This window comes from Equus przewalskii, chromosome 30 (genome assembly GCF_037783145.1).
Source record: "Equus przewalskii isolate Varuska chromosome 30, EquPr2, whole genome shotgun sequence".
In the NCBI taxonomy this organism is placed as follows: domain Eukaryota; kingdom Metazoa; phylum Chordata; class Mammalia; order Perissodactyla; family Equidae; genus Equus; species Equus przewalskii.
The window spans coordinates 25,168,978-25,196,104 of NC_091860.1; the positions used below are offsets into that span (position 1 = coordinate 25,168,978).

General features: G+C 41.4%; 2 protein-coding genes and 1 long non-coding RNA gene across 6 annotated transcripts in view; 2 read left to right on the forward strand and 1 right to left on the reverse strand.

The window, feature by feature from the left end:
* The window catches only part of LOC139080474 (uncharacterized), a 6,460-nt gene extending 5,484 nt beyond the window's left edge, over positions 1-976 (forward strand). Inside the window, exon 2 of the long non-coding RNA XR_011535010.1 lies at positions 430-976. This is a non-coding gene — a long non-coding RNA (uncharacterized lncRNA). The remainder of the gene's footprint in view (positions 1-429) is intronic.
* The window catches only part of ATP5F1C (ATP synthase F1 subunit gamma), an 18,066-nt gene extending 5,790 nt beyond the window's left edge, over positions 1-12,276 (reverse strand). The window contains exons 1-5 of one of the 3 annotated variants that reach the window (XM_008529103.2): positions 12,029-12,276; positions 3,976-4,010; positions 3,332-3,463; positions 709-913; positions 1-144 (exon numbers count right to left, since the gene is read on the reverse strand). In XM_008529103.2, coding sequence (XP_008527325.1) covers positions 1-144; positions 709-913; positions 3,332-3,463; positions 3,976-4,010; positions 12,029-12,084 — 572 coding nt within the window. In that variant the 5' untranslated portion in view covers positions 12,085-12,276. The remainder of the gene's footprint in view (positions 145-708; positions 914-3,331; positions 3,464-3,975; positions 4,011-12,028) is intronic. The other 2 variants (XM_008529094.2, XM_008529112.2) reach the window with 2 other exon arrangements.
* A 5-nt stretch (positions 12,277-12,281) lies between these two features.
* The window catches only part of KIN (Kin17 DNA and RNA binding protein), a 32,843-nt gene continuing 17,997 nt past the window's right edge, over positions 12,282-27,127 (forward strand). The window contains exons 1-7 of one of the 2 annotated variants that reach the window (XM_008529131.2): positions 12,282-12,473; positions 16,048-16,142; positions 21,464-21,507; positions 21,591-21,713; positions 22,506-22,687; positions 25,418-25,466; positions 26,359-26,416. In XM_008529131.2, coding sequence (XP_008527353.1) covers positions 12,360-12,473; positions 16,048-16,142; positions 21,464-21,507; positions 21,591-21,713; positions 22,506-22,687; positions 25,418-25,466; positions 26,359-26,416 — 665 coding nt within the window. In that variant the 5' untranslated portion in view covers positions 12,282-12,359. The remainder of the gene's footprint in view (positions 12,474-16,047; positions 16,143-21,463; positions 21,508-21,590; positions 21,714-22,505; positions 22,688-25,417; positions 25,467-26,358; positions 26,417-27,127) is intronic. The other variant, XM_008529125.2, reaches the window with a different exon arrangement.

Consider the following 27,127-nt stretch of genomic DNA (forward strand, 5'->3'; position numbering starts at 1 on the left):
CTGAATCGATTAAAGATGATAGATCCCTCATCAAATTCATATCCAGAATTTAATAATTCCAGGGCAATGACCGACGCATCTCCAAAAGTAGGGGGTTTTCTTCCCACTTCTTTGAATGTCACCAGAAACTGGTCAGAGTGAGTCCTAAAAGAAAATCGAGAGACCACATAAAATAGCGTAGTGGAATACGTCTCCTGAAAGAGCACAGGGAACAAGGAAAACATATTCTCACTACGGATCAAGTTTAATTCTACGGGGAGAGGGGTCTTCACTGAATTAAACTATTCCATGGATTCTCATGATTATTCCTTCTGCGCCTGCGAGGAACTGAGGACTGATATTCAGGCCTTTCTTGTCTCGTATTTCTCTAAGCTTTTATTTCCCTCCTTCCAACCCTAATTAACACCCGTCCATTTCTGACATTTCCAGGCTGTGACAGCTCCTCGGAGTCCTCACTGGTTTTCAATGTCAATAGCTTTGGATATTCCCATTGCATTCCGTCTATGGTTTGGAAGAAGTTCAAAAGACAAGCAGAAAACAGGGGAAATCTATATATTCTAATATTTCCTGGAAAAAAATGAAACGAGAACAAAAACTTCTCTGTGAGTATAAAATAGGTAACAAAAAAAAGGACACAATGCTAAATTATCAAAGAAACTTCCATTTATTCATGCCTGCCCCTTTAAACATAATCTATATTGAAATTACCTTTGAAGTATACCCCTGATTTTATCACCAACTCCAACAATCATAACTTCTTTCCCGGCTGCTGTGAGCGTGGCCACTTCACTCTTCATCTGCTTAGCAACCGAGGAATGAATAGCACCACAAAGCCCTCGATCTGAGGACACACCAATAAGGAGGTGTTTCTTCTTGTCTTCAGGTGCCTTAATATCAGCTTTTTCATACAGAGCTTAAAAATAAACAAAAGAATTTTTAATATGCAATTTATATTAAATATAGCAATTATCTCTAATTTACAAAAGTGTTGGCTGTTTTCAAAATGATGCATTTAAATTTAGGTGGCACTTGACTGATATAATCAAAAGTGTCTCAGTACTTATTCCATTTACAATCAGGATGAAAACAGTAAAGGTTTAAATCTTTACATGACAAAAGTTCCTAAGGGCCAACTAATGGCCAATTTATCTTAAATACTGACTAAAAGAAATCTCTATTACAATTAAAAACCTTGTAAAGAGGGCAGAGGTATAGAGGTACCAATTTATCTAGATATCAGACTTGGAATGAAAATCTTCAGTATTCAACCAAAAAAGCAAGAAGCAAATATTTACTGAGCTGCTTATATAATCTGCACATCAAGCTCTAATAAAAACTATTGATGTTAAAATAATGATACGGGGCTGGCCCCGTGGGCGAGTGGTTAAGTTCGCAGGCTCCACTGCAGGCGGCCCAGTGTTTCGTTGGTTCGGATCCTGGGCGCAGACATGGCACTGCTCATCAAACCACGCTGAGGCAGCGTCCCACATGCCACAACTAGAAGGACCCACAACGAAGAATATACAACTATGTACCGGGGGGCTTTGGGGAGAAAAAGGAAAAAACAAAATCTTTAAAAAAGAAAATAATGATGCCACTTTATTTTGGGGATTACTTTAACAACCTCACTTTGTTGGTCTAGTCCTCCAAGAGGTGGAGGCCAAGAGGGGATTAAACAAACACGGACTTTACCAGGGGAAATGGATGTGAGAAAACAGGAAGGAATTCAGAAGAGCCATGCCACTACCATGCAGGTCTGACCCGGGGCAAGACGAGGGGAAGAAAGGCTGGGTGGCAGCTTCCTGGACCACTGCGCAGTGTAAGGGCAGCGCAGCAACGCTGCTGGGGAGCCCCAAGTCTCCCAAGAACACGGCTGCCTGAGGATCCTGCCTGCGCTCAGCTGCTGGCTGGGAGCACCTGTGGGAAGCAAGCCTGGGTGCAGACGCAGGACCGACTTCAGCAGCTGGTGCTCCCCGTGGTTGCAGGGTGCATCTCCATGGCTGCCACGTTCACCCGTTTCAAGAAAATTCCTGCTATTACCTTTTTCAGTACAAAGCAGTGATTCTCAAATTTCAATACCCGAGGACCTCCCATAAAAAGCAGAGAGGAGGAAATACTTCACTGCAAAGTTCAGGGGAGGGGGAGAATATTTCCTTTAAGTCTCTTTTTATGACTGTACTGCATAAAATGCCTGTTTTAAATATTTAAAATAATTACCCATTTTCTATTTAGCAATTAGTATTTCTTTTAGTTTGAAGGACTCAGAAGCCCACTGGCAGCCTTAACTTGAATTTTTAATATTTTACCACAAATACTCTAATCAGATACCTAAGCCAATTTCTTCATTAGACAATTCTGTGGCTATAGGCTTTTGGAGGAAACAAATTTATTACACTTATTCATACCAGCAAGAGAGGTGAACAGTGAAATGACTTTTCCTTTTCACATGAACAGGCTGGAGAGTAATTTACCAACCGGCATTTACGGAGCCACCCCCAAGGTGCTCAGTATTGTGCCAGGCAGGGAACGGGACACAGGAGAGCAAACGGCTGGAGCTGGAAAGGACTGCTAAACCCTAACCCAGCAGCTCTCCTCTATACCTGTCAGATGAAACTAAATATGGCATTTTCAAAGCAAGGAGCCACTTCCACTGAGGCCTAGTGCTCTATCATTTTCTCATGCAAAATTCTCTTTACCAGTATAAATGAATGTTCAAAAAAAATATGGCAGAGCACAAGAAAACTATTGCACAAGGCAATTTACATTTAATACATACATTTTCTTCAATTTAGAAATAAGCAACTTTCGCCTTCTTTGCAGTTGATGTGTAAATATTCCACTCGTGTATTCAGGAGTCATAGCCCCGACTACTCGGTCAGCTCTCCACCGCAGGGTCCCACCTTCCCACCCCGCAGTCCTAAAATATCACCGCACACCGCACAACCTAACAGGACGAAATCAAGCACCTGAGTCTGATGCACTGTTTCCAAGTTATGTTGACAGTATAATTAATGATCTGGGAACATTTCCAGAATGTTTTAGAAGTTAACATAGTTCCATACAGCGGTTAATCGATAGGTTTTGATGCCAAACCACATAGGTAAGTGACCTTGGGCAAGTGAGTTGACTTCCAGGTGCTTCAGTTTTTCTCAACTGTAAAGCAGGGGCTCTAACAGCTCCTACCCTCATAGACTTGCTGTGAAAAACGAGCACGTGTCAAATATTCCAAAACAGACCTGTCATCACACTAAGCGTTAAATAAAAGTCACGAGTGGCGATCCTCTTTATGTCAACAGCTCTTCGTGACTGGGGAATGACAGCCTTCTCTTACCCAGAGACCCTATTCCATACACTCGGGCTGGTTTCAGCTCCCTCTCAGCTCGGGCATATTTGGCTGCGGCTACCATTTTCATAGACTTGGTAATTTTCTGGATGTTTCTGATGGACTTCAGTCGCCTGGTAACTGAAAAACAGAAGTGCCGTGTTAAGAGAAAGGAGTCGTATTTTCATTTGTGAATTTATCAAAGTATTTTTCTGAACTGCAAGGTAGAATAATTAGCACTTAGACCATCAATTAACAGCATGATGCTAAACTAGGCTTAATGTTAGAACGAGCACTAATAAGGAACAAACCTAGCTGCTCCCGAGACAGGACGAGCAAGCGGAACAGCAGAGAACAGTCAATTATGCATTTAAAACATTAAAGGGAACTGAAAATGGCCTTTAACCACGTATTCCATAACATTGCTATGGAATATTTGTTATACAAACAGTACAGTTTTCTCATCATTCTACAGACAATGAATCAGAACCACCACGTGTCACCTCACACTGGTCTTTTCCAAAACAAGTTCAATGCCCCACACATAGGCTGTTAGATTCATTTTGACCAAATATACAACGTGGCATATTTTTGAAAGAATTTTTGTCAAATTTTGGTTTTTCTTAAATTGCATATTGAGATAGAGTACTTACTATCTTTCAAAGTTGCCATATTTCGAACTTGGATCCTGAGAACAAAGGTTTTAAAAATATTTTAGTTGTTTGAAAAATAGCTCCATTAGACAAGAAAAACTTTCAAAGTTAACATATTTATTTAAAGAATGCCCCTAAAGAAACAATCTATCAAATATAGGACTCGGAATGTATATATATCTTTCTAAATTCCTTAATACTGATACGAAACCCTGTACCAAAGGCCTCGTCTTATTTGACCTCACACGCAAACCTTCCACTGAAGACACAATGGCATTTACACATGCTCTACGCCTTCCCCCATACCTTTGCCCATATTGTTTCCATGACAGAAAAGTCTTTCCCCTTGTAAGGCTCTCCAAGTACACTTAAAATCAAGGTCAGCCACCTCTAAAGAGCATTCCTTGACTTTGTCAGTTCACCAAAACCTTTTCAAATAACACTTCGGGTCAATTATACATTCTAACACGACCACATGTGTGAAAAGTTCAGTTTATTTAAACTGATCCTTAACTTTTCCAACTCAATTCAATAAACATTGACTAAGTAGCTGTTATGCTCCAGGACGTGGCTTCTGACCACAAAAAGCATACTATTATCTCATAAACAAGACTCATGAAGACTTAGATTTATATAAAATTTACGTTAAATATTTTTCTGGTCTTTAAAATTAAAGTGCCAATGCATAAAAATCAAAATGATTTGACTTAAATGTAATGTTAGTGAAAGATAAACACAAGAGGACCCCCCGCCCTACTGGGGAAGACAACATGTTATCAAATAAAGACGATCTTTCAGCCCTTAAGTCCATACAGAGCACCTGTGTTGGCCCGGAACGCTCCACGGGAGCACTGAAGAGTCAGTCAATTTGTGCATAAAGAAGGAGGGTCTAAGGAGGGATCAGGACGTGGATTTGAAGCTGGAGGCGCAGGCTGGGTAATGAGTTTAAAGACGATTTTATAGGCAGCAGGGAAACAAAATGTTAACAAGCCCACAAATCAGCATAGTTTTTTAGTAAAGTATCCCAGATGGCGGTGAAAAGCACAAAATGAAATTGGAATATTGTTGACATGGAGACTGAAGAAGGGGCTGCTGACGCTTCCAGACAAGAGGAAGCAAGAACCTGGACTAGGATGTTGGTAAAGCAAAAAGAGACTAAATCTGAGAGCAAGTTCCTAAGAGTAGAAAGGAAAACAATAAGAATGACCAAAAGGTTTCTAATTTAACAACCTGAGTGGACACTGTTGTCATTAACCAAGACAGAAAAACTGGGTGGGGGTAATCTCCCTGGAAATAATGAATTTTGAATACGATATAGTTAAAAAGACCAAGGGACCAGGTGGAAATGTCCAATGGGTCTGGAAAACATGCGAGGTTTTGAGATTTGAGATACCAATTTGTAACTATTCGTAGACACGGTAGTTGATGCCAAAAAGAAAAAAAAAAAAAAAAAACAAGAAGTACAATTAGACGCAGCAGGAATACTTCCTAATTCTTTGAGGCCAGCATTACCCTAATACCAAAACCAGATAAAGACATTATAATAAATGAAAATTAGAGAACATTATCTCTCATGAACATAGATGCAAAAACCCTCAACAAAATATTAGCAAATTGAATCCAATAATGTATTAAAGAAAATTATACACCATGACCAAGTGGGATTTATTCCAGGTATGCAAGGCTGGTTCACCATTCAAAACTCAAATAATATAATCCATCATACCGAGTTAAAGAAGAAAAGTCATATGATCAATAGATACAGAAAAAGCATGTGACAAAATCTAACACTCATTCATGATAAAAATCTCACCAAATTAGGAATAGAAGAGAACTTCCCCAACTTGATAAAGAACATCTACAAAAAATTCTATGGTTTAATGGTGAGAAACTAGAAGCTTTCCCTCTAAGATTGGGAACAAGACAAAAACGTCCTCTTTGACCACTCCTATTCCTCATCGTACTGAAAGTCCTAACTAATAGGATAACAAAAGGGGATAAAAGGTGTACAGACTTGGGAAAGAAGAAATAAAGTTGTCTTTGTTCACAGATGACATGATTGTCTATGTACAAAATCTCAAAGAATAGGTAAAAAGCACCCCTGCTGGAACTAATAACCAATTATAGTAAAGTTGCAGGATACAAGGTTAGTATATACAAAAGTCAACTGCTTTATTTATACCAGCTATGAACATTAGAATTTCAAGTTAAAAAAACACCAACATGGGGGGCCAGCCCAGTGGCGCAGTGGTTAAGTTCGCACATTCCGCTTCTCGGCGGCCCGGGGTTCACCAGTTCGGATCCCGGGTGCGGACATGGCACCGCTTGGCATGCCATGCTGTGGTAGGTGTCCCACATATAAAAAGTAGAGGAAGATAGGCACGTTGCTAGCTCAGGGCCAGGCTTCCTCAGCAAAAAGAGGAGGACTGGCAGTAGTTAGCTCAGGGCTAATCTTCCTCAAAAAAAAAAGAGAAAAAACCACCAACATAGAAGTGTAGAAGTAAAAATGGCTAAGATGGTACATTACATGTTGTGTACATTTTACCACAATAAAAAGACACACACACAAAGACTTACGTATAAATCTAACAAAATATGTACAAGATCTATATGAGGAAAACTACAAAACTGATGAAAGAAATTAAAGATCTAGATAATGGAGAGAGGTTCCAGATTCATGGATAGGAAGACTCAGTGCTGCTAAGATGTCAGTTCTTCCCAACTTGATCTCTAGACTGAATAACAATTCCAATCAAATGTCAGCAAGTTAGTTTGTAGATATCAATAAACTGAGTTTAACATTTATACAGAAAGGCAAAACACTCAGAATAGGTAACACAATATTGAAAAAGAAGAGCAAAGCCAGGGAACTGCCAACGTCTGATTTCAAGACTTACGATAAAGTTATAGTCATCAAGACAGTGTGGTACTGGCCAAAGAATGGACAAGTAGATCAACGGAACAGAACAGTGAGCCCAGAAATAGACCCACACAAATACAATCAACCAGGGGCCAGCAGTGTGCTCTGCTTCAGTGGCCCAGGGTTTTGCCGGTTTGGATCCTGGATGTGGCCCTAACACCGCTCATCAAGCCATGCTGAGGCAGTGACTCACATAGCAGAACTACAAGCACCTACAACTAGGATATACAACTATGTCCTGGGGGGCTTTGAGGAGAATAAAAATAAATAAATAAATAAATAAATAAGAAGATTGGCAACAGATGTCAACTCAGGGTCAATCTTTAAAAAAAAAAATAGTCTGATGTTTGATAAAGGAGCAGAGGTAACTGAATGGAGAAAGCATACTCTTTTCTACCAAATGGTGTGGGAACATTGGACATCCTTATGCAAAATTAATCTGAACAATGATCCTACATCTTTCACAAAAATTAACTCAAAATGAATCATGGATTTAAATATAACACACAAAACTATAAAACTTCTACAGGATACCACAGGAGGAAATCTAGGTGCCTTGGGTTTGGCTATGAGTTTTTAGATAAAACACCAAAAGGATGATCCATAAAAAAAAACTGATAAGCTAGACTTTATTGGTTTTAAAAACCCCTGCTCTGCAGAAGACACACTTAAGAGAATGAAAACACAAGCCACACGGTGGGAAAAATATATATCTGATAAAGGACTGTTATCCAAAATACAGAAAGAACTCTTAAAACTCGACAATAAGAAAACAAACACCACAAGTTAAAATGAGCAAAAGATAACATGTACCTCACCAAAGAAGATATACAGATGGCAAGTAAGCATATAAAAAGATGCTCGACATCCATGTCATTAGGGAATTGCAAATTAACACAATGAGATATCACTACAAACCTATAAGAATGCCTAAAATTTTAAAGAATACCAAACGATGACAATGATGTGGAGCACCAGGAACTCTCAGCGATTGACAGTGGGAATGCACAATGGTACGGCTACTTTGGAAGATGGTCTGGCAGTTTGCTACACACCTAAAGACAGTCTTAATACATGATCCAGCAGCATGGTCCTAGGAATTTACCCAACGGAGCTGAAAACATGTCTAGACAAAAACCTGCACATGAATGTTTACAGCAGCTTTATTCACGATTGCTAAAACTGGAAGCCACCAAGATGTCCTTCAATATGCGAATGAATGGATAAACAAACTGGTACATCCATTCAATGGAGTATTACGCACTCAGCAATAAAAATAAATGAGCTATCAAGCTACAAAAAGACATGGAGGTGCCTTAACTGCATATTGCTAAGCAAAAGCCGCCAATCTGAAAAGGCTATACACTGTCTCATTCCAACTATATGACATTCCAGAAAAGACAAACTATACCAAGAGTAAAAAGATCAGTGCTTGCCAGGCTTTTGGGGAAGAGATTTTTAGGGCAATGAAACTATTCTGTATGACACTGTAATGGAAAATACATGTCATTACGCATTTGTCAAAACCCATAGGACTGTATACCAAAAGAGGGACCTTAATGAAACTATGCACATTAGTTAATAATGTATCAATACTGGTTCATTAATTGTAGTACATATACCACACCAACGCAAGATTCTAACTGGGGAAACTGTCCAGAGAGGGTGTGGGTGCATGCAATGCTCTGTACTATATGCTCAATTTTTCTAAAAATCTACAACTGTACTAGAAAATAAAGTCTATTATTAATAACTTAAAAAATGCAGGTTATGAAATGTTATATGATCCCATTTTTGTGATTATATGTATTTATCTGCATAAAAATGAGTCTGAAAGGTCATAACTGAAAAAGTTATTTTCAAAAATCTCTTCATTTATATATCTCACTACTGGTTCTTCTCAGCCATCGAGAAAGAAAAATAAAGAAAATAAGAGGGAAACTATATGGAAAATAGTAGGTTTGGTTATAAGAATGGATCCACTAAAGGAAAAGATAAAAGCTGTCGATACTGACAAACCGCTATTGCAGATACAGACTTATCTGACAACCATCACTCTATTAACAGTTTTTTCATAATGGAACTTGAAAAGTAACACCACGTTCTGGACGATTTTCCTTTTTTGGTATAATGAATTTTTCACCCCAAAATTTATAGACTATAAGGAGTGACATTTGGACATTATGGTTTTAGGCAGACACTCCAATTTAACTGACACAAGCTTCTAGTCAGAGAACATCATATGGAACAAATTTGAATTGCATGCCATAATTGGACGAACTCAGAATGTTTTGGTTTCCATAAGGATCCCAAGTGAGAGGAACGAAGAGAGAGGATCTTTCGTGATTCTCTATGCTGTGCACTTGCCGTAATTCCCCCTTTCTGAAGCACTCTCATGCTTAGCCTTCATTTAGTTCTAAAGATGTCTATGCATGTTACAACTTTATTTTTTAAGTACCATTTGAGTACAAAATAACCATGAGCTGATCCAAACTCCTTAGGCAGAGCCTGCTCTATTCAATATACAATTTTTGCAAACGAAAAGATAAAGTTCTGAATCAGCTGTATGCTCTGCATCGTGTCCTGAGAAATCCTCAGAAGATGATTTGAAAACCAGAAACGTAGTAAATACGGTGGGTGGAAAAACACACAGATGGTGGATTATCATTATCTACTATGATCATACAGCATTGTTAGAAAAGCTGGAGAAGGCAGTGGAGGAGTGAGTCAGAGAGGTTGCTAGATGAATGATTTATCACCAAAGAAATTACAGGCAGCTTGAAAGAATTTTAAGGAGAGTATAATGTGGTAAAATATAAAACTTAAGGAGGACACAGCATCTGCTAATTCTTCCTTTTCAGTGTATATATAGTTCAATTATGGCCACCAGTCTCCTATTATAAAATAGTTCTATTTTAGAGAATGCGGAAAACTAAGCCAAATATATTTTCTCCCGATTTGAAGACAGAAAAATCAGAGACTCTTCCCCCAAATTTCTTATTTCCATTTTCTTAAATACTACTTTTTAAAGAACACGTTTAATTTCCAAAACTTTAGGGTATTTTACTGATACCCTAAACAACAATTAAAACAATTTCACTACGATGTCATTAAGCCTAATGTTTAATGTTAATAGGCCAACCCCCCTGAAGCAAAAACTGTTAACAATAACAAATCACACTTTTAAAAGCTCTCAATGACCAAAACAGAACCAAGGAAATGCTTCTTCATGGTTCTGTAAAAGCAAAGGTATTTTTCTCCTCTTTCAAGCTAATTCTGTGGAGTGTGAAACATTAAGATGGTTTCAATTTCTGAATTTTAACGGCATTTAAATGAATGGGAAGCGAAAGGACAGAAGAGGTGGGAAAGACATCAGACACTGTGAAAATGCCTTGCACAGTGGAACACTGATGTCTGATGAATATTCATAACCTACTAATTTAAAACTAACATTCCAAAGAGATTAAGGTCAGGACCCTGACCTTTATTGGCTGATGGAGGTTCCAATTTAGGCCCCTATTGGTAGGTGTCTCAGATTCAGAGGGAGCTTCTATTTAAAACAATTCTTTATTGGAAGATCTTCAAATTGTCTAACAGGATGTTTTAAAAAAGTTATTTCTACAATTTTATATAAAATATTTTGTCCTCATTTCAGAAACTCTTTCCATTTTTTAAAGATCAACTTGGATACCACTTAAGGGTCTAAAAACACCGACAGGTAATGTTAATGCACAGCAAGATGGGAAGGAAGGAAGGAAGGAGAGCTGATGTGAGCTGAGCACCACTGCGTGCACGCCAGGAACAGTCCCGCAAGCTCACTAGGACCATGTCTTTTTGTTTACCATCACGTTTTAGCACTTTCCACAGTGCCAACTTGCGGCAGGGCAGGCACTCAAAAAATGTCTGCTGAGCTATTAAGAAACGGTACAACCTGCCATTCAACTAAGGCGACTTCTTCATTCCCACGAAGACTCTTTTTCAATATCAGAAGAAGGAAAAAAAACTGACTTCCAACGCAAATCCACCAACATTTTTATGTAGGAACTTCACATTTAATTACCTCATTACCCTGAAAATTCTGTCTTGTTATTAATTCTCTGCTTAATAAAAAACGTGCCTATTTCAATTAGTCCCTTCGCATATATTAGGATACTGTAAAACCAGGGAATTGCTACACACAGCCTCTAACTATTAATCCCCTTAGCACTGCGTCTGAAATTCTCCCAGACACTGTCTAGCTTCAAGACATTTCATCCTATTATATCACCCACAAACCAACTTTAATCTGCTCATTCCTAGCCCTTCTTATAAGCAATTTTTCTCAGGGATCCATGTTTAAAACCTTTAAAACTGGCATGGCAGTTCACAGATGACACTTCAAAAGTCCCTCGATCTCCTCCGGGGGACCTGGGGACGACTTCATGACCTTGCAGGGCTACTGCTTCAGCATTATGGTTTCAAGACAGTGCTGAGTGTCTTTCCCTTCCTCGCCGACAGACAGATTGTTAAGGTCCCTTTTGCAGCCCACGAGGGCACTCATTTTAGTCGCCAATGTCCAGCAAAGCGCCTGCCCCATCCTTGGCCCCGACCGCACGTTAGAGCGGGATCGCAGAGCTCTTAAAGCGTCCCTGCGCTCTGCACTAACGCAGCCCAGCCCTGGATGGAGGGTTTCAAAGGGCGTCAAGGACAGAAAGCACAACTTAACCTTCCCCGAGACCTTGGTCCTCCGCTCCCCCTCCCTTTCGGGCCCAGGCAAAGGCTCTAGCATCCTCGCTGCCTGGCACGCTGCAAGCTCCCTAAGTAGTAATGAGCTGAACGAATCCAAGACCGCCCTGAAATCCATTCGGACCAAGGTCTCGACCCCGGGGTCCAAGGTGAGCGGCCCTCGTGCCCCTCCCCCCGCCCCGGCTCACGGACGTGGCGCGACCTTGCAGTCCCTCCAGCCCCTCTGCGCGCCCTTCCCGGCTCCGAGGCGCTTCCTGCAGCCCGGCCACCCGGGGCCTCCAGGGGCCTCCAGGGACGGAGGCCCGGCCGGCCCTGCGACCCCCGTTCCGCCCACTCGCCTCCGCCCGCTTCCCCTTCCCCCTGACCGATCTCTTCCATCCCTCCGGTTCCCCCCGCAAGCTGCCGTACCATTGCGGCTGCACGGCCCAGGCCGACAGCCCAGCGACACCCGCCCGAGAGAACATGGTGCTACCGGCCCCGCTGAAGGTCGGTCAGACAGGCCGCAGCGCGCAGGCGCGGAAGCTTCCCCGCGCGCCCCTCCCGCCCCGCTTTCTCCCTCAGTCTCGCTTCCTCCCGCCAGCAGGGAGGGAAGCCTCGCGAGCGTTGGGGCCCGGCCTCCCGAGCCCCCACCTCCTTCCGGCTAGCCGGTGGTATTTGCCCCGCCCACCTCCGCCAGCCCGGTTCCGCTTCCGGTTGGCAGGGCGCTGGGCTCCAGAAAGTTGTCGCTGGGGTGGTCGCGATGGGCAAGTCGGATTTTCTTACCCCGAAGGCCATCGCCAACAGGATCAAGTCCAAGGGGCTTCAGAAGCTGCGCTGGTATTGCCAGATGTGCCAGAAGCAGTGCCGGGACGAGGTAGGTCCCCCCTGTCCACGCCCCGTCCTCTTCCCCGGGGGGCCCGCCGATCCAGGTCAGGTCCCTGAGGCTGGGGGTGCCGGCGAGGGTCCCAGGTCCCCGGTCGTGGGGTCTGTCCTGGGCGAGTCTGCTGCCCAACTCAGTAGGGCCATCCTTCCCTGCAGCCCCTGTCCCAGCGGGGAACCAGGGGTCTTTGACACCGCATTCCTCCCCAGGCTGCCCCCAAAAGAAATGAAGTTAGGAAAGGCTTTGCAGCTCTCGTAGAAGTGATCCTACTCAAGCTGTCATAAACCGGAGGCGCGAATACTGAAGTGCTGGCGCCTGGGCAATAACAATAGCAGTCGTCTCTGACTTGGCATGACTCTTGGAGATGATTAGGGTTCACACCTCTTTGCGGGATCAGATGCAAAAGGAGAACTAAGCTCGTGCACACCAGTCATCTAACAGGTATTTATTGAGCACCTACAATGTGGCAGGCCCAGAATATTATTGTGGCGAAGATGCGGACTCTGGGATCAGACTGTCAGAATTATGAAGCCTAGTCGTGCCACTTATTAGCTGTGTGGTCTTGGGCAAGTTACTCACCTTCTGTGTGCCCGTTTACTGATCTGTAAAGCAGGAATAATAGCTATGTCTGCTTGTAAGATTGTTGTGACTTTTAAATGAGTGAATCATGTATAAAGTGACTCGGGGTCTTTGGGCAGATCTTGAAAAGCGTTGTATGCCGTGGTATGAAGTTACACTTTTTCCCATTAATGAGGTGGATGAAGCGCCTTGAAGAATTGAGAGCAGGCTAGTCATGTGATCATATTTTTCCCTGGAGATTGAATTGGGTAGGGGCAGAAGAGCATTGGGCAACCGGAATAATCTAATCCATTTTTTTCTGCAAGTGAGGGATGGGATATTTTAGGTGGGGCTCCCATTGAATAACATTGATACACTTATTCTCTTTCATTTCTCTTTAGTTCTTTCTAAGTCAAGGTGAAATTCTCACACAGGACACTAGAGACTAGTACAATGAACATCCGGATATCTCTACTCAGATTTAACATTTTAAGTATTTTGCTGTATTTACTTTTTTCTGAAATAGTCTAAAGTAAATTACAAACATCAGGATATTTCACCTCTAAATACTTAAATATGCATCTCTAAAATATCAGGTCGTTTTTCTACGTAGCTACAATATACGTCATCACACATTACAGAGTTAAAAAAAATTCTTTTATATCATCTGATCCACTCTCCATACTCGTATGTCCTCAGTTCTTCCCCTAAATGCTTTTTAAAGCAGTTTTTTTTTTAAACCAAGATCCAATCAAAAACCGTGAATTAGATTTGGTTATTAGGACTTTTTTAAAAACAGACTTTAATTTTTAGAGAAGTTTTAGGTTCACAGCAGAAATGAACAGAAGGTACAGAGATTTCCCAAACACACCTGCCCCCATTTATGTGTAGATTCCCCTACTGTGAAAATCCCACAGCAGAGTGGGATGTTTGTTACAGTCAGGAAGCTACACTGACATGTCATTATCATAATTAGGGTTCACTCATAGTGTTGTACTGTGGGTTTAATGACATGTATCCACCGTTGTCGTATCATACAGAGTAGTTTCACTGCCCTAAAAATCTCTGTACTCCAGGTTATTAGGACTTTTAATGCTCTCTAAATTTAGAATAGAACCCACTTCCCCCACCCTATAGCCTCCACCTGCCACTCCCCAACCCCCAATTTTTTTTCTTGACTTTGACTTGAATAGGCCAGTCAGTTATAGTGGGGCATTCCCACTTTCTGGATATGTAGGATTGTCTCCCTGTGATTGTGTTTTGTCTTCTTTCTCTCACTCTTGTAGTTTCTGTAAATTGGAACTTAGATCTAAGGGCTTGATCAGGTTCAGGTTAAACATTTTCGGGAAGAAATCTTCATAGGTGATCCAGTGTATTTCATATTGCGTCACATAAGGAAGCCCATAATGTCTAGTAATCCTAAAATGATTGAGTAAAGATGACAGCCTGTAAAGTAATGTTAGAAAGTAACATTTTCCCTCTTGTAAGAACAAGTAACTAGTGGGGTAAGACTTTGGAAACACGCCCACATATCTAGTTTCCCATCAACCTTTTACCTATGTCTTTAGCATCCTTGCCTGAGTCAGTTATTTCATTAGGAGTTGCAAAGTGGTTATTTTTCTAATTCTTTTGCCATTTATTATCAGCTGCCATTCATTTGTAAAAATGAGCTTTTTTCTCATCAACTAGGGCTATTGGGTTATCCTCAAATGTTATCCTAAAATACAGTCCCCTTGGGAAAGGGAAGATAAATGCTTATTCTTTCCCTTCAGCTTTCAGAGTAAGGCACTTGTGGTGCTCCTGGCCGGTTTGCCCTCAGATCTGTTCATGGCCCTTCCCTACCTGGGAGGGTGGCCTAGGGGAGGAGAAGGTGACACCTGTAAGTTCCCTCCCCTGTCTTCTATGTGTCAGTATTGGAAGATTGAGAGAGAGAGGAAGGCCAGATCCAGGGTATTTTCCTCCTGCCCATCCACTCCCTGGGATTTCTACAATTTCATAACAGTATTTTGTTGTCATTTTATTGACTTATTTTTAATTTATGGAAAATAGGACTGGTTTTTCATTTATGAGACTGATACCAAGTTTCTTTTGAAGATAAATTTAACTAAGAGTAATGCACAGGTAGTACGCAGATGAGACAAAAAGAGTGTAGGTAGTCTGTGGGTGACTAAGGATTAGGAAACTAAGCAGGATCCAGTGTGAAATCCTGGCAGTGGCAGGGGCATTGAGCAGAGGGACTGGCTAAGAGTTATTAAGAAGGCTGAGTTGACTTAGTGATAAACGGAGTGCAGAGGTGCAGGACTCGAGGATGCGGTGCTCCACCCTGGCTGGGGTGATGGGGTCTTTGGTTATGCTGCTCACTGAGATGGGGAATACAGGAGGAGAGGCACGTTTTGCATTTAGATTACTAATAGAAGTGAAGAGTCAGGTTCACCTGTTAAGTGGAATGGATATGAAGTCAACACTTCTGTGTTTTACAGTCCTCGGAAGAGGATACAGATTTAGTCTGCTTAACGTAAGGTATATGTAACATTCAACAGTGTATTTTGGATAATGCACTAAAGTGGAGGAAAGTGAGTGGAAAATAGTTTCCTTAATGGAAATTCACTGAAGACTCATTGTACTTCACTATATTCCTCAAAGCACCTGTGTAACACTCTGTGAAGTCGGTGCTCAGTAAGAATTTGTTAAATTGACCAAAAAAATGAAATCTCTCCTCTGTTACTGTGCCCAGTAAGGTTTCTTACTAATGTCTGTTTTCTAAAGCACTATTTTTCTGTTTCTTTACTCTCTAGGATTATTATTTGATCAGTAGGGTTGCAAACCTCAACTTCATAAAAAATTTTTTAAAAAACTGTACAGTGCTGACAGCTAGTGATTTGATGATGATGATGATTATTTACAGTTTATCATCAGAGAGCAGCTTTTAGGGTTTAACTAAATACTTCTATTTAGGGCCCATTCCGATGATCTAAACTGGAGTTTAACTGTTGCCTTTGCATTTTTGTAGAATGGCTTTAAGTGTCATTGTATGTCTGAATCTCATCAGAGACAACTATTGCTGGCGTCAGAAAATCCTCAGCAGTTTATGGATTATTTTTCAGAGTAAGTAACTCAAAGACATCCTTATGTCAAGCTTCATTCACTTGGACGTTTAATAGATACTCGATATTCTGTATATTAGAAGCTCTGTTTATTCCTTACATATTAGCGTGACGGCTGCATTTTTGGTGCTCAGTTTTTGTCTTCTTTTGACAATTTGTTATAGTATGAAATTATTAAAAAAACGTTTCTCACAATTCAGTCTTTCCCTCCTTTGCCTTCAAACATACGAAACTATCTTTCATTCTAGAACAGTCCCGACCAAGAGCACAGCTCTGGAGTCCTGGTGCCTGCCTTTGAACCCCCAAATCTGGCTTCTCCACTCATAGGCTGTGTGACGTCGGGTGGACGACTTTCCGTTTTCCTGTGCTGTAGTCTCCTCGTCTGTAAAGCGGGACCAACAGCGCACCCTCTTCCCAGTGTTGTCTGTCCTTCATAGGGTTTATAAGGAGAGTAAGTGGTCCAGACTTTCAAAGGGCCTAGAGAAGTGCCCAGCACTTGATTAATATTAGCAGTTAATTATTATGATTACTGTTTAGTCTTCCTTCTATCCATCTTTCTTTCTTTCTTTCCAAACTTCCAGACCTTTTGGTCTTAGGACTCCTTTCACTCTTAAAAATTATTGAGGACCCCAACAAGCTTTTGTTTATGTGGGTTGTATCCATTGATACTTGTAAATTAGAGGTTAAAACTGAAAACCTTTTAAAAAATTTACTTATTAATTCATTTGAAATAACAATAATAAGCCTATTACATGTTAAAGTAAATAACCTTTTTTAATAAGAAATAGCCACCTTTTCCAAAACAAAAAATGTAAGAGTGGCATTGCTTTTACATCTCTTCGAATCACTTCAGTGTCTGACTTCATAGAAGACAGTTGGATTCTCTCACGTGCTCCCGCGTTCCTCCTCTTTTGAAATGTTGTTTTGGTTGGAGCACACGGAGGAAGGCCAGCCTTTGCACAGATGTGTAGTCGGAAGAGGGGGAGTATTGTAATAGCCTTTTTATATAACTTTGGGTATTCTTCTTTGATACTACATCAAAACACAACAGTGTGGTAGTGTTGTAAAGGTTAGTTTCAGTGTGGAATCTGAAAGCATACCAGCAAACTTTCTGTACTCTATTATATTAAAATCCACTCGATCTTTCATTTTAAATGGATCTTGTACCCGTGCATGATTTTGTAACATCATGCATTGGTCATTTGGAAAATATTGGTACACTAAGTTATGCAGGTATTCCAAATGGTGACACATTTTATTATAGAATATCGAAAAATCATATTCATTAATGTTAACATCAATGTCAGAAACATCTTTTTTTTTTCTTTCTGGTAAGGAAGATTGGCCCTGAGCTAACATCTCTTGCCAATCTTCCTCTTCTGTTTTTTTTTTATTTTTTTTTTTTTAAAGATTTTATTTTTTCCTTTTTCTCCCCAAAGCCCCCCCGGTACATAGTTGTATATTCTTCGTTGTGGGTCCTTCTAGTTGTTGTATGTGGGACGCCACCTCAGCGTGGTTTGATAAGCAGTGTCATGTCCGCGCCCAGGATTCAAACCAACGAAACACTGGGCCGCCTGCAGCGGAGCGTGCGAACTTAACCACTCGGCCACGGGGCCAGCCCCCTTCCTCTTCTGTTTTTTTATTGAGATTATAATAGTTTATAACGTTGTGAAACTTCAGTTGTACATTATTATTTGTCAGTTACCACATAAATGTGCCCCTTTACCCCTTGTGTCCCTCCAACCCCCTTCCCCTCTGGTACGCACTAATCTATTCTCTTTTCCATGTGTTTATCTTCCACATATGAGTGAAATCATATGGTGGTTGTCCTTCCTTGTCTGGCTTATTTCGCTTAACATAGTACCCTCCCGGTCCATCCATGTTGAGAATGGGATGGCTTTGTCTTTTTTATGGCTGAGTAGATTCCATTGTATATGTATACCACATCTTCTTTATCCATTCATCAGTTGATGGGCACTTGGGTTGCATCCACATCTTGGCTATTGTGTATGATCCTGCAGTGAACATAGCGGTGCATGAATCTCTTTGAATTGTTGATTTCACATTCTTTGGATGGATGCTCAGTAGTGGGATAGCTGGGTCATATTGTATTTTCATTTTTAATTTTTTGAGAAATCTCTTAGTGTTTTCTATAGTGGCTGCACCAGTTTGCATCCCCAACAGCAGTGCAAGACGGTTCCCTTTTCTGCACAACCTCTCCCCAATCTTCCTCTTTTTGCTTGAGGAAGATTAGCCCTGAGCTAACATCCATGCCCATCTTCCTCTCCTTTGTATGTAGGATGCCACCACAGCATGGCTTGACAAGCAGTGTGTAGGTCGACACCAGAGATCTGAGCCTGTGAACCCCTGGCCACCAAAGCGGAGCATGTGAACTTAACCACTGTGCCACTAGGCTGGCCCCAGAAACGTCTTTAAGTATTGGGAAATATGTCAAACTAACGGTGGTTTACAAAAATTGAGATTTTTGCTTGAAAGCTCTAGGTTTTGTGGTTTTTTTTTTTTTTTTTTTTTTTTTTTTACAGATTTTGGTTTTCCTTTTTTTCCCCAAAGCCCCCAAGCACACAGTTGTATATTTTTAGTTGTGGATCCTTCTAGTTGTGGCATATGGGGTGCCATGTCAGCATGGCTTGATGAGCGGTGCCGTGTCCACGCCCAGGATCCAAACCAGCGAAACCCTGGGCTGCCGAAGCAGAGCGCGCAAACTTAACCACTCGGCCACGTGGCGGCCCTTGAAGGCTCTAGTTTTATCCTTGGCAACAAATAGTGTCAGTTGTTTTCCTTGACATGACAGGCTCACTTTGTTTATTTTTGAGAAAATGTCTACTGAATACTTAATTTGGAATAACCGTTGTCTATATGTCTGTCATTCTTTCAAGTAGAAATGGTGTTCTGTAAAAAAGATAGTTCAGGGGGCCAGCCCAGTGGCATAGCGGTTAAGTTCGTGCGCTCTGCTTTGGCCGCCCAGTGTCCGCAGGTTTGGATCCCGGGTGTGGACCTCTGCACTGCTCATCACTCCATGCTGTGGCAGTGTCCCATGTACAAAATAGAGGAAGATTGACACAGACATTAGCTCAGGGCTAGTCTTCCTCACCAAGAAAAAAAAGAGATAGTTCAGCTCGAACAATGGCACAAATGCTTTTTCTCAAGACAACCATTGTACGGCAGCACAAGTGGTTTATTCGTAATTCTCATTTCATCACACAGGATGTTAGAAAGACGTATACTCAAAGATTGAGATTTAATATGACTAGTAATACTGACTGCTTCATTGAAGACACTCTAGGTGAACCCAGCATGGTGTCCACTGTGAGTACATGGTGGTTGAAGAACGCATTGACTGCCAGTGCAGGTTGGCATCACTGCCCACTGCCTTGGCCTGGCTAAGATGCCAGCGAGTTTCCCCTCCATTGCTTTTGTGCCATCAAGGCACAATAACACAGTGAAGAAGGCAGAAATCATTTCTCTGTGAACCACCTGACACCATCTTGAATACCCGCAGGTACCTCTGCCACACCTTGGGAAACAGCCGTCCTGGCAAGGGCCATCCACTCTCTGTGCCTTCCTCTGACCACCATCGTGCCTCCGTCCTCTGCAGGCTGACTTCCGCCCCTTCGGTCTCCGGAAGAGTCCCTCGTGGCTGTTTCTGTCTCCCTCTTCCTGGATCTCTCCTCTCGGACAGTGCTCTGAACTCTCAGTGGGAACACCTTGCTGTCTTCCATTCTTTCCTGGTTTTCCTACAACCACTCCCTCTGTGCTTGCTTTCTTCCTGATTCCTCTTCCTCCTAGCTCCTCAAATGTAGGGAGGTTCTTCTGGGTGCCGTTTGGCTCTCCCCACACTGTACACAGTCCCCATGAGTCACATTCTTCTTCTACTGTCGCCTGTATGTTTGGATGACTCCTAAATCTTGCTCTTCATTCCTAACATCTGTCTTGAGTTGTAGATTCTTTTTCTGGTCAATTCTAATCTCTGTTTCCAAAGGCTGTCCCGAAGCCAGTGTTTTAAAGCTGAACTCAGTATTCTCTCCACCACAGCTCCTTGTTATGCAGTGCTGGCTAGTAACTGCCTCTCCCGACTGCTAAGCCAGAAACCTCCGAGTCCTCTGGGAGTTCCCTCTTATTGATTCTCTGTTCAGTGCTCTTTCAACTTAGGTCCTTTCATTCTCACAGCCCTGGTAATCGTTCTTAGCGTCTCTCAGCTAAATTAGTTCGGTGACCCCCTCACTGGTCTGCCAACCTGCAGCTTCTGCTCTTCTCTGCGTGTTGTGTGCCCCTGGTTCACAAACCACTGCGGGCAGCAGTGTCACCTTGAAAACATGACAACACATTCTGACTCAGTAGCTCTAAGATGGGGCTGGAGACCTTGCATTTCTGTCAAGCTCCCAGGTGATAGCGATGGGGACCACGCTTTGAGAATTACTGTTGTATGCTGTCCACCAGGATTGTCTTTCTAAGTCACAGATCTTTACAAATTAACTTCTAAATAACTTATTTTGTACTTTTCCACTGTCTGCGTAAAACCCCACCTCTTGACATGACATCGAAGGCACTTTAAAACAGCCCTAACGTTGTTTTCCAGCTCCATCTTCCCCTCATTGTTCTCTTCCACCCCGCTCTCACGCTCATTGTTGTCTGCCCTCAGTTTAGCCAAATTAGATTGTCGTTTTTAGACTTGCGAAGCTTTCGTCTCTGTGCCAGCTGGGAGTGGCCTTCCCTTCCTCTTCCCCTGTGAAAGTCCTCGTTATACTTCACACCATGTTAGAGATCCCCCCGACATCTCCTGCTACTCTTCCTATGATATTTCGTTACATCTCTTTTTCAGTTTGACCTCTGTTAGGATTGGTTCTGTTCTGTTTTAACCTCCGTCAAGATTTATGTTTTATTCGCCTGCGTTTATCTAGCACTTAACACAGTGGACTCAGTTCAGAGGGACACATTAAGTGCCAATTTCATGTGGGAAAAGGGCAGTTTTGTTATCGTTGCTAGAATGGGGTTATCATGCCACAGCCAGTGGCGCTAAGAGACTTCCTGAAGGACCCTCTCCAAAGCTCTGTAGTCACTTTTGCTGTGGCTGCTTTGCCAAGACAAAACGTTTCAACTCCAAACTGACTTTTAACTTTAATTCTTGAAAACTGTAATCGTTTGGGATTCTTTCCGCGTTCAGTTGTAAAGTTTCCTGACAAATATTCACACACATGTTCATAGATCGTTTGGGCATTCAAACTGTATAATAGTTTACATTTCAGGAAGATGATGCTCTGTATTTGTAGAAATCACCTGAGGCTTTTTTCCCTTCTTCATTAGGGAATTCCGAAATGACTTCCTGGAACTTCTCAGGAGGCGCTTTGGTAAGCTTCTTAAGTTCTGTGCGCACGATGACTTCGTGATCTTACAATCTGCCCAGGATTCACATGTCGTGTCTTGTTCTCAGGCACTAAGAGAGTGCACAACAACATTGTTTATAATGAGTATATCAGCCACCGAGAGCACATCCATATGAATGCCACTCAATGGGAGACACTGACTGATTTTACCAAGTGGCTGGGCAGAGAAGGTAAGAAGAAGACGTTATTTGAATAATTATCATGTGGCTCCATTGCAGGGAGAAAGAATTGTCATCTTTTTTCTGTGTAAAGTTATGGAAAAGAAGATGAATAGGGCAATTAAAAACTGGTAGGGAGGAGCATGGTCTTCCAGGATTGATTTTGTGTCTTGCAGTTGAATAGGAATGTCTGGAATAGTTCTTTTGACAATGCAAAGATTTCTCCCTGGAGCGTCTTCTCATTTAAGTTAAGGATTATCTTCAGTCCTCTTCCATCCGCGCCCCCCATCCGTATTCATTTCACTTTAGGAAACTTTTGTTATTCCCTCTTAAGGTGATTTTTAAAATTTTCTCTTGCTTTTCCCATTTTTAATAGGATGAAAAGTTTGGGAGAAGGAAAGAGGAAGAAATCTTATGTCACTATACTACTTATTCAGTGTGTCACCTTATTCCATTTTAGGGGGATAATTTCTACTTAGCAGAACATGATGTACTCAGCGGATGTTAAATACTTAGACACAGTTGAATAATTACTAAGCGGGCTAATGCTTCTTTCACATATTTCCCTTGTTTAAATAAGTTGCCTCAACGTAGCTAGTTAAAAATCAGAATAATAATTTTTTCTGTTTAAGGAGATAAAATAATTTTTTCCACTTAAAATATCTGATTTTCACTAAGTGTAAATATGGAAAATTCATGTGCTGCATGAATTTGTGTATTCCAGTGTGTTTGAATGAGAACACATTTATATTTACTTTTGGCTTTGATCGTATACAGATTTATGATGTCTGTTGTTTTTTGAAGGCTTGTGCAAAGTAGATGAGACACCGAAAGGCTGGTATATTCAGTATATAGACAGGGACCCGGGAACGCTCCGCCGGCAACTGGAACTAGAGAAAAAGAAGAAGCAGGACCTCGACGATGAGGAAAAGACTGCCAAATTCATTCAAGAACAAGTGAGAAGAGGTCTGGAAGGGAAAGAACAGGTGGGCCACAGTATCATCCCACCTGCAGAGAGGCAATAGAAAAAGGTCTGCAGAAGCAAAAGCACTTGCTTTTTTAAGCTTTGAGTTGAGGTTTATAGGTATGTTCCTTAATCAAGAGGAGAAAGAGCACGGCCGAGTGTGGAAGCCCAGGTTTTGGAGTTGAGACAAACCTGGGGCGATTCCTGACTGACTGCCTTCTCGATCTCGTCTAATTCTCTGATCTACACCTCAGTTCCCTTATCTCTAAATAGAGACGATATCTCATGGGGACGTGGGGATGACATAAACAGGTCATTTCAACTGCTTGTGATTAGTGCAGTGCTGGAGGGAAACACAGCGTGTGGGAACACAGAGAGCCAGCAGGGCTCCAGCCTGGGGAGGAGGATGTAGACTATTCAAAGGGAGGTACAGCCCCTGGGCTGAGGAGTCTTGAATTCGGGGTGGGGGGGAATGAGGGGGTGCGGGAGGCGTGGTCAAGGCGGTTCAGGTGGTAGAATGACTAGAATAGGCATTTATTTCAAAAAATGTTTATTGGGTGCCTCCTGTGTGCTAGGCCCCCTTCTGGGCACTGGGGATACAGCAATGGACAAAAGAGAAGTGCCCACCCTCATAGAGCTTAGAGGCTGAAAGTTGTGTGGGAGCAGGAAAATGCAGCCTAGTGTGTATGTGAAAGTACTAGCCATTTAGTATTTTTAGAAACTTTTTTGGGGGGGTTGGAGGGGTGTGAGGAAGATTTGCCCTGAGCTAACATCCATTGCCAATCTTCCTCTTTTTTTTGCTTGAGGAAGACTAGGCCTGAGCTAACATCCGTGCCAGTATTCCTCTCTTGTATATGTGGGATGTCTCCACAGCATGGGTGATGAGTGGAGTAGGTCTGCACCAGGATCTGAACCTGTGAACCTGGGCTGCCAAAGCGGAGTGCACAGAACCTTAACCACTCAGCCACGGGGCCCGCCCACCTTTAGAAACTTTTTATTGTGGTATAACGTACATGTAATAAAGTGTATGATGTGCGTTGATCTTAAGGTTACAGCTCAATGAACTTTTATGTATGTGTTTCCTTACGTAGATAGATAGACAGCCTGTGTAGCCATCACCCAGATCGAGATATAGAACATTTCCAGCATTCTAGAAGGTTCCCTCATGCCCATTCCCAATCAATACCCACCGTCCCCCGAGAAGGAGCCACTCCTCTGATGCACCTTTACTGATTATTGGTTAGTTTAGTGTGTTCTTGTACTTCGTAGAAATGGAATGGTACAGTACGCTCTCTTTGTGTCTAGCTTCCTTACTTCACCTATGTTCTTTCCTGTCAGTGTTTCATTATTTTTTAAATTGATGTATAGTATTCCATTTTATGAATATAACACAATTTATTTGTCCTTTCTCCTGTTGGAAACACGTGGTTTGATTTCAGTTTGGGCTATTGTGAATACAGCTGCTCTGGTCATTACTGTACACATCTTGAATAAGCCATTTAGAATAGAATGGTGCAGGAAGCAGCGGGCAGTAAGAATTAAGACCTCAGTAAGGATCGCTTCGTGAATCAACTTTTATACCGTGTTAATTGAACTTGTTGACGAGTGAATGTATAAATGTTATGATATTGCTTACATTAAGATGCCTATATTCACACCATCTTTTAGGAGTTTTCTACATTAAATTAAAATAGGAGCAGTGGTTCAACTGCTGTAATTATAAAATTTAACCTCCTGCTTAAGATTGAAAGCTTTTTATTCTCACAATTCTTTCACCTTTTTAACATTTAAACCTTTGTTTTCAATAGAAGAAAAATTATAATTTCCTATTGTGGAAATTAAGAAGGATCACATCTTCTCATACAGAGGAAAGTAGTTTACTTCTTGGAGTAACATTATTATTTTGTAACATTTTAGCTTAACACTGCTAAAAACCTTCAAGTTAATTTGTACTTTTCAGGTATAAATAGTATCTTTATCCTAAAAGGCAGGGGAAATTCTATTCCTCAGCACTACTTCATTCTGCAATTTAAATATGTCAATTTTTTTGAAAGTGAGATCATGTTTTTTTCGCCTTCCTTTGTGAAATCTTATATGGACATTACCTAAGAAAAGAACATTTTAGCTAGATCTCAAGAACATCTTTTTTTATTATTATTATAGAAACAATAATTAACATTTACCAAGCACTTATTATGGCAGGCATATGCTAAATGTTTCCTTTATATTATCCTATGTAACCCTTAGAACATCTCTAAATATGTACATTGTCCCTGTTTTAAAGATAGAATAACTCTGGCTTCAGGGAGATGGTGAGGTCGACCAAGAGGACAAGCTAATAGGTCGCAGAGGTGGAGCTGCAGTTTTATTTGAGTTAGTCTTAGACTCGATCATTACACTAAATTATCCACCATAGAGAAAGGTTTTGCTTTTTAAGGTAATCCTGTAGCTAAGATTCTTAAAGTTTATTGCTTTATGTTGTTGTTGTTTCCTGCTTTAATTGTAACAGAAATAGTAATGTAGGTCAACTTCTACAGTCTGGCACAGCAAAACTACTTTTTTCCCCTTTATAATAATTCTCCATTGGAGAATATTTGCAATACATATAATTTCTTAATTAGGTTCTTAACCATTTTAGAATTGCATCGTAAAGCTGCCTTGCAACGTAGGTAGCAAGTCATAATTTAGGACTTGAATATTGATAGTAAGTGCATTGTGAACCAAACCTTCAAACCTTTTTTTTTTATTTTAGGAGGCTCCTGTCTTTACGGAATTAAGCAGAGAAAATGATGAAGAGAAAGGTAGTTTTACTTTTCTTTCTTCTTTTTTTAATATGGATGCTTTTGTAGTGGCTTTGCCAAAAACTAGCAATGTGTTTGGGAGCAAAATGTGTAATCTGTCTGGATTGCATTGTCCTCATTGATAAAATGAAAGGGTAATAAGACTGACTGAAATTAGCGTAAACGATCAAGAGAAACCTTGCCCTACCAAGAGTCCCAGAGATAGGGTGGTTCTGCTGCCATACTCTCGGCAGCTGGACACAAGGCAGCTGCCAGTACTTCCAGCCATCGTATGCAGGCCCAGCATCGTCCAGAGAATGACAGAGAGCATGGTTCTTGTGGAGTCCCCTGAGCAGGGAAACTTTCCCTAGAAGGCACTCCTGCGCCAACAGGCTTCCTTTCGAATATCATTCGCCGGACTGTGTCACTTGTCCACCTCAAAAACAATCACTGGGAAAAGGAATAGGATTATTTTGATTGATGTAGACCAAAAGAACCTTACTAATTCCCCCAGTAGGCCCACACCTCCTATTCCCATCACTGTGGACATTAGGTTTTCAACCTGTGAATTTTGGGAGGACATAAACGTTCAGACATAGCATCCTCCAGGCCATGTGTGTGAGGTATGGGCACCTAAACAAAAGTGGATTCCTATTAGCAAGGGAAGAGGGGGCAGTGCAGTGGGACACAGCCAAGGCTGCCTGCTACATCTCATCACATGAAAGTCTTCCCCAGCTCTTAGCATCATTCTAGTACATTCTACAGGAATTTATCATCTGGGTAGGAGCACTCCAGCTCTCACTTCTTCAGAATGTCTGTGAATTTCTATGTGGATACACTGTGGTATCTTATCTGATAAGTTTTATTGTAATTTTCCTGAAATATATATAGAATACCAATTCTTTTCTTCCAGTTACATTTAATTTGAATAAAGGAGCATGTAGTTCAGCAGCAACATCTTCCAAGTCAAGGTGAGCTACACAAACAGGTATCTTAGAACTTGAGAGTATTTGTGAAATGTTGATCACTATGTTTGAAAAGCTGCACTATTGTGAAATAGTTTTCTCTGGTTGTAATTTTCTTTTTCTGTTTTTGTTTGATGGTTGGTTGTTTTCCTTTTTTAGCAACTATTTTTCTCTTATTTGCCTATGATGAATCTGTCTTTTGAGGAAAAGCTCCTTCTGATTAAATGATTAAATGTTTCACATGATAAACACTTGGCTTCTCTGCGAATCCTTCTCTTAAAGGTTCCTTCTATGCTACTGCAGTACTGTTTATTTTTCTCTCGTAGCCTACTTACCAAGTGTAAATGTTACCTGGGGTATACACTTTTTGTTTTACCATTGTATTATGATTTTCTAAGAATAAAGACTGACTTATTCCACTGTCTGCTCAGGACCTAGCACAGTATAAATGCACCCACAGACACTCAGTACTAATGGCCTTCCCCTCTAGATGGTGTACTACAGAGCAGGAGGCGACTAACTTTTTCTGTAAGGGGCCGCATAGTAAATATTGTAGACGTTACTGGCCATATGTCTTTGTCACCACCACTTAACTCTGCTGTCGGAATGAGAAAGCAGCCCTAGACAGTCCGTAAATGAACAAGCATGGCTGTGTCCCAGGAAAATCTTATTTATAAAACCAGGCAGCAGGCTGGGTTTGGCCCTCAGGCTGTAGTT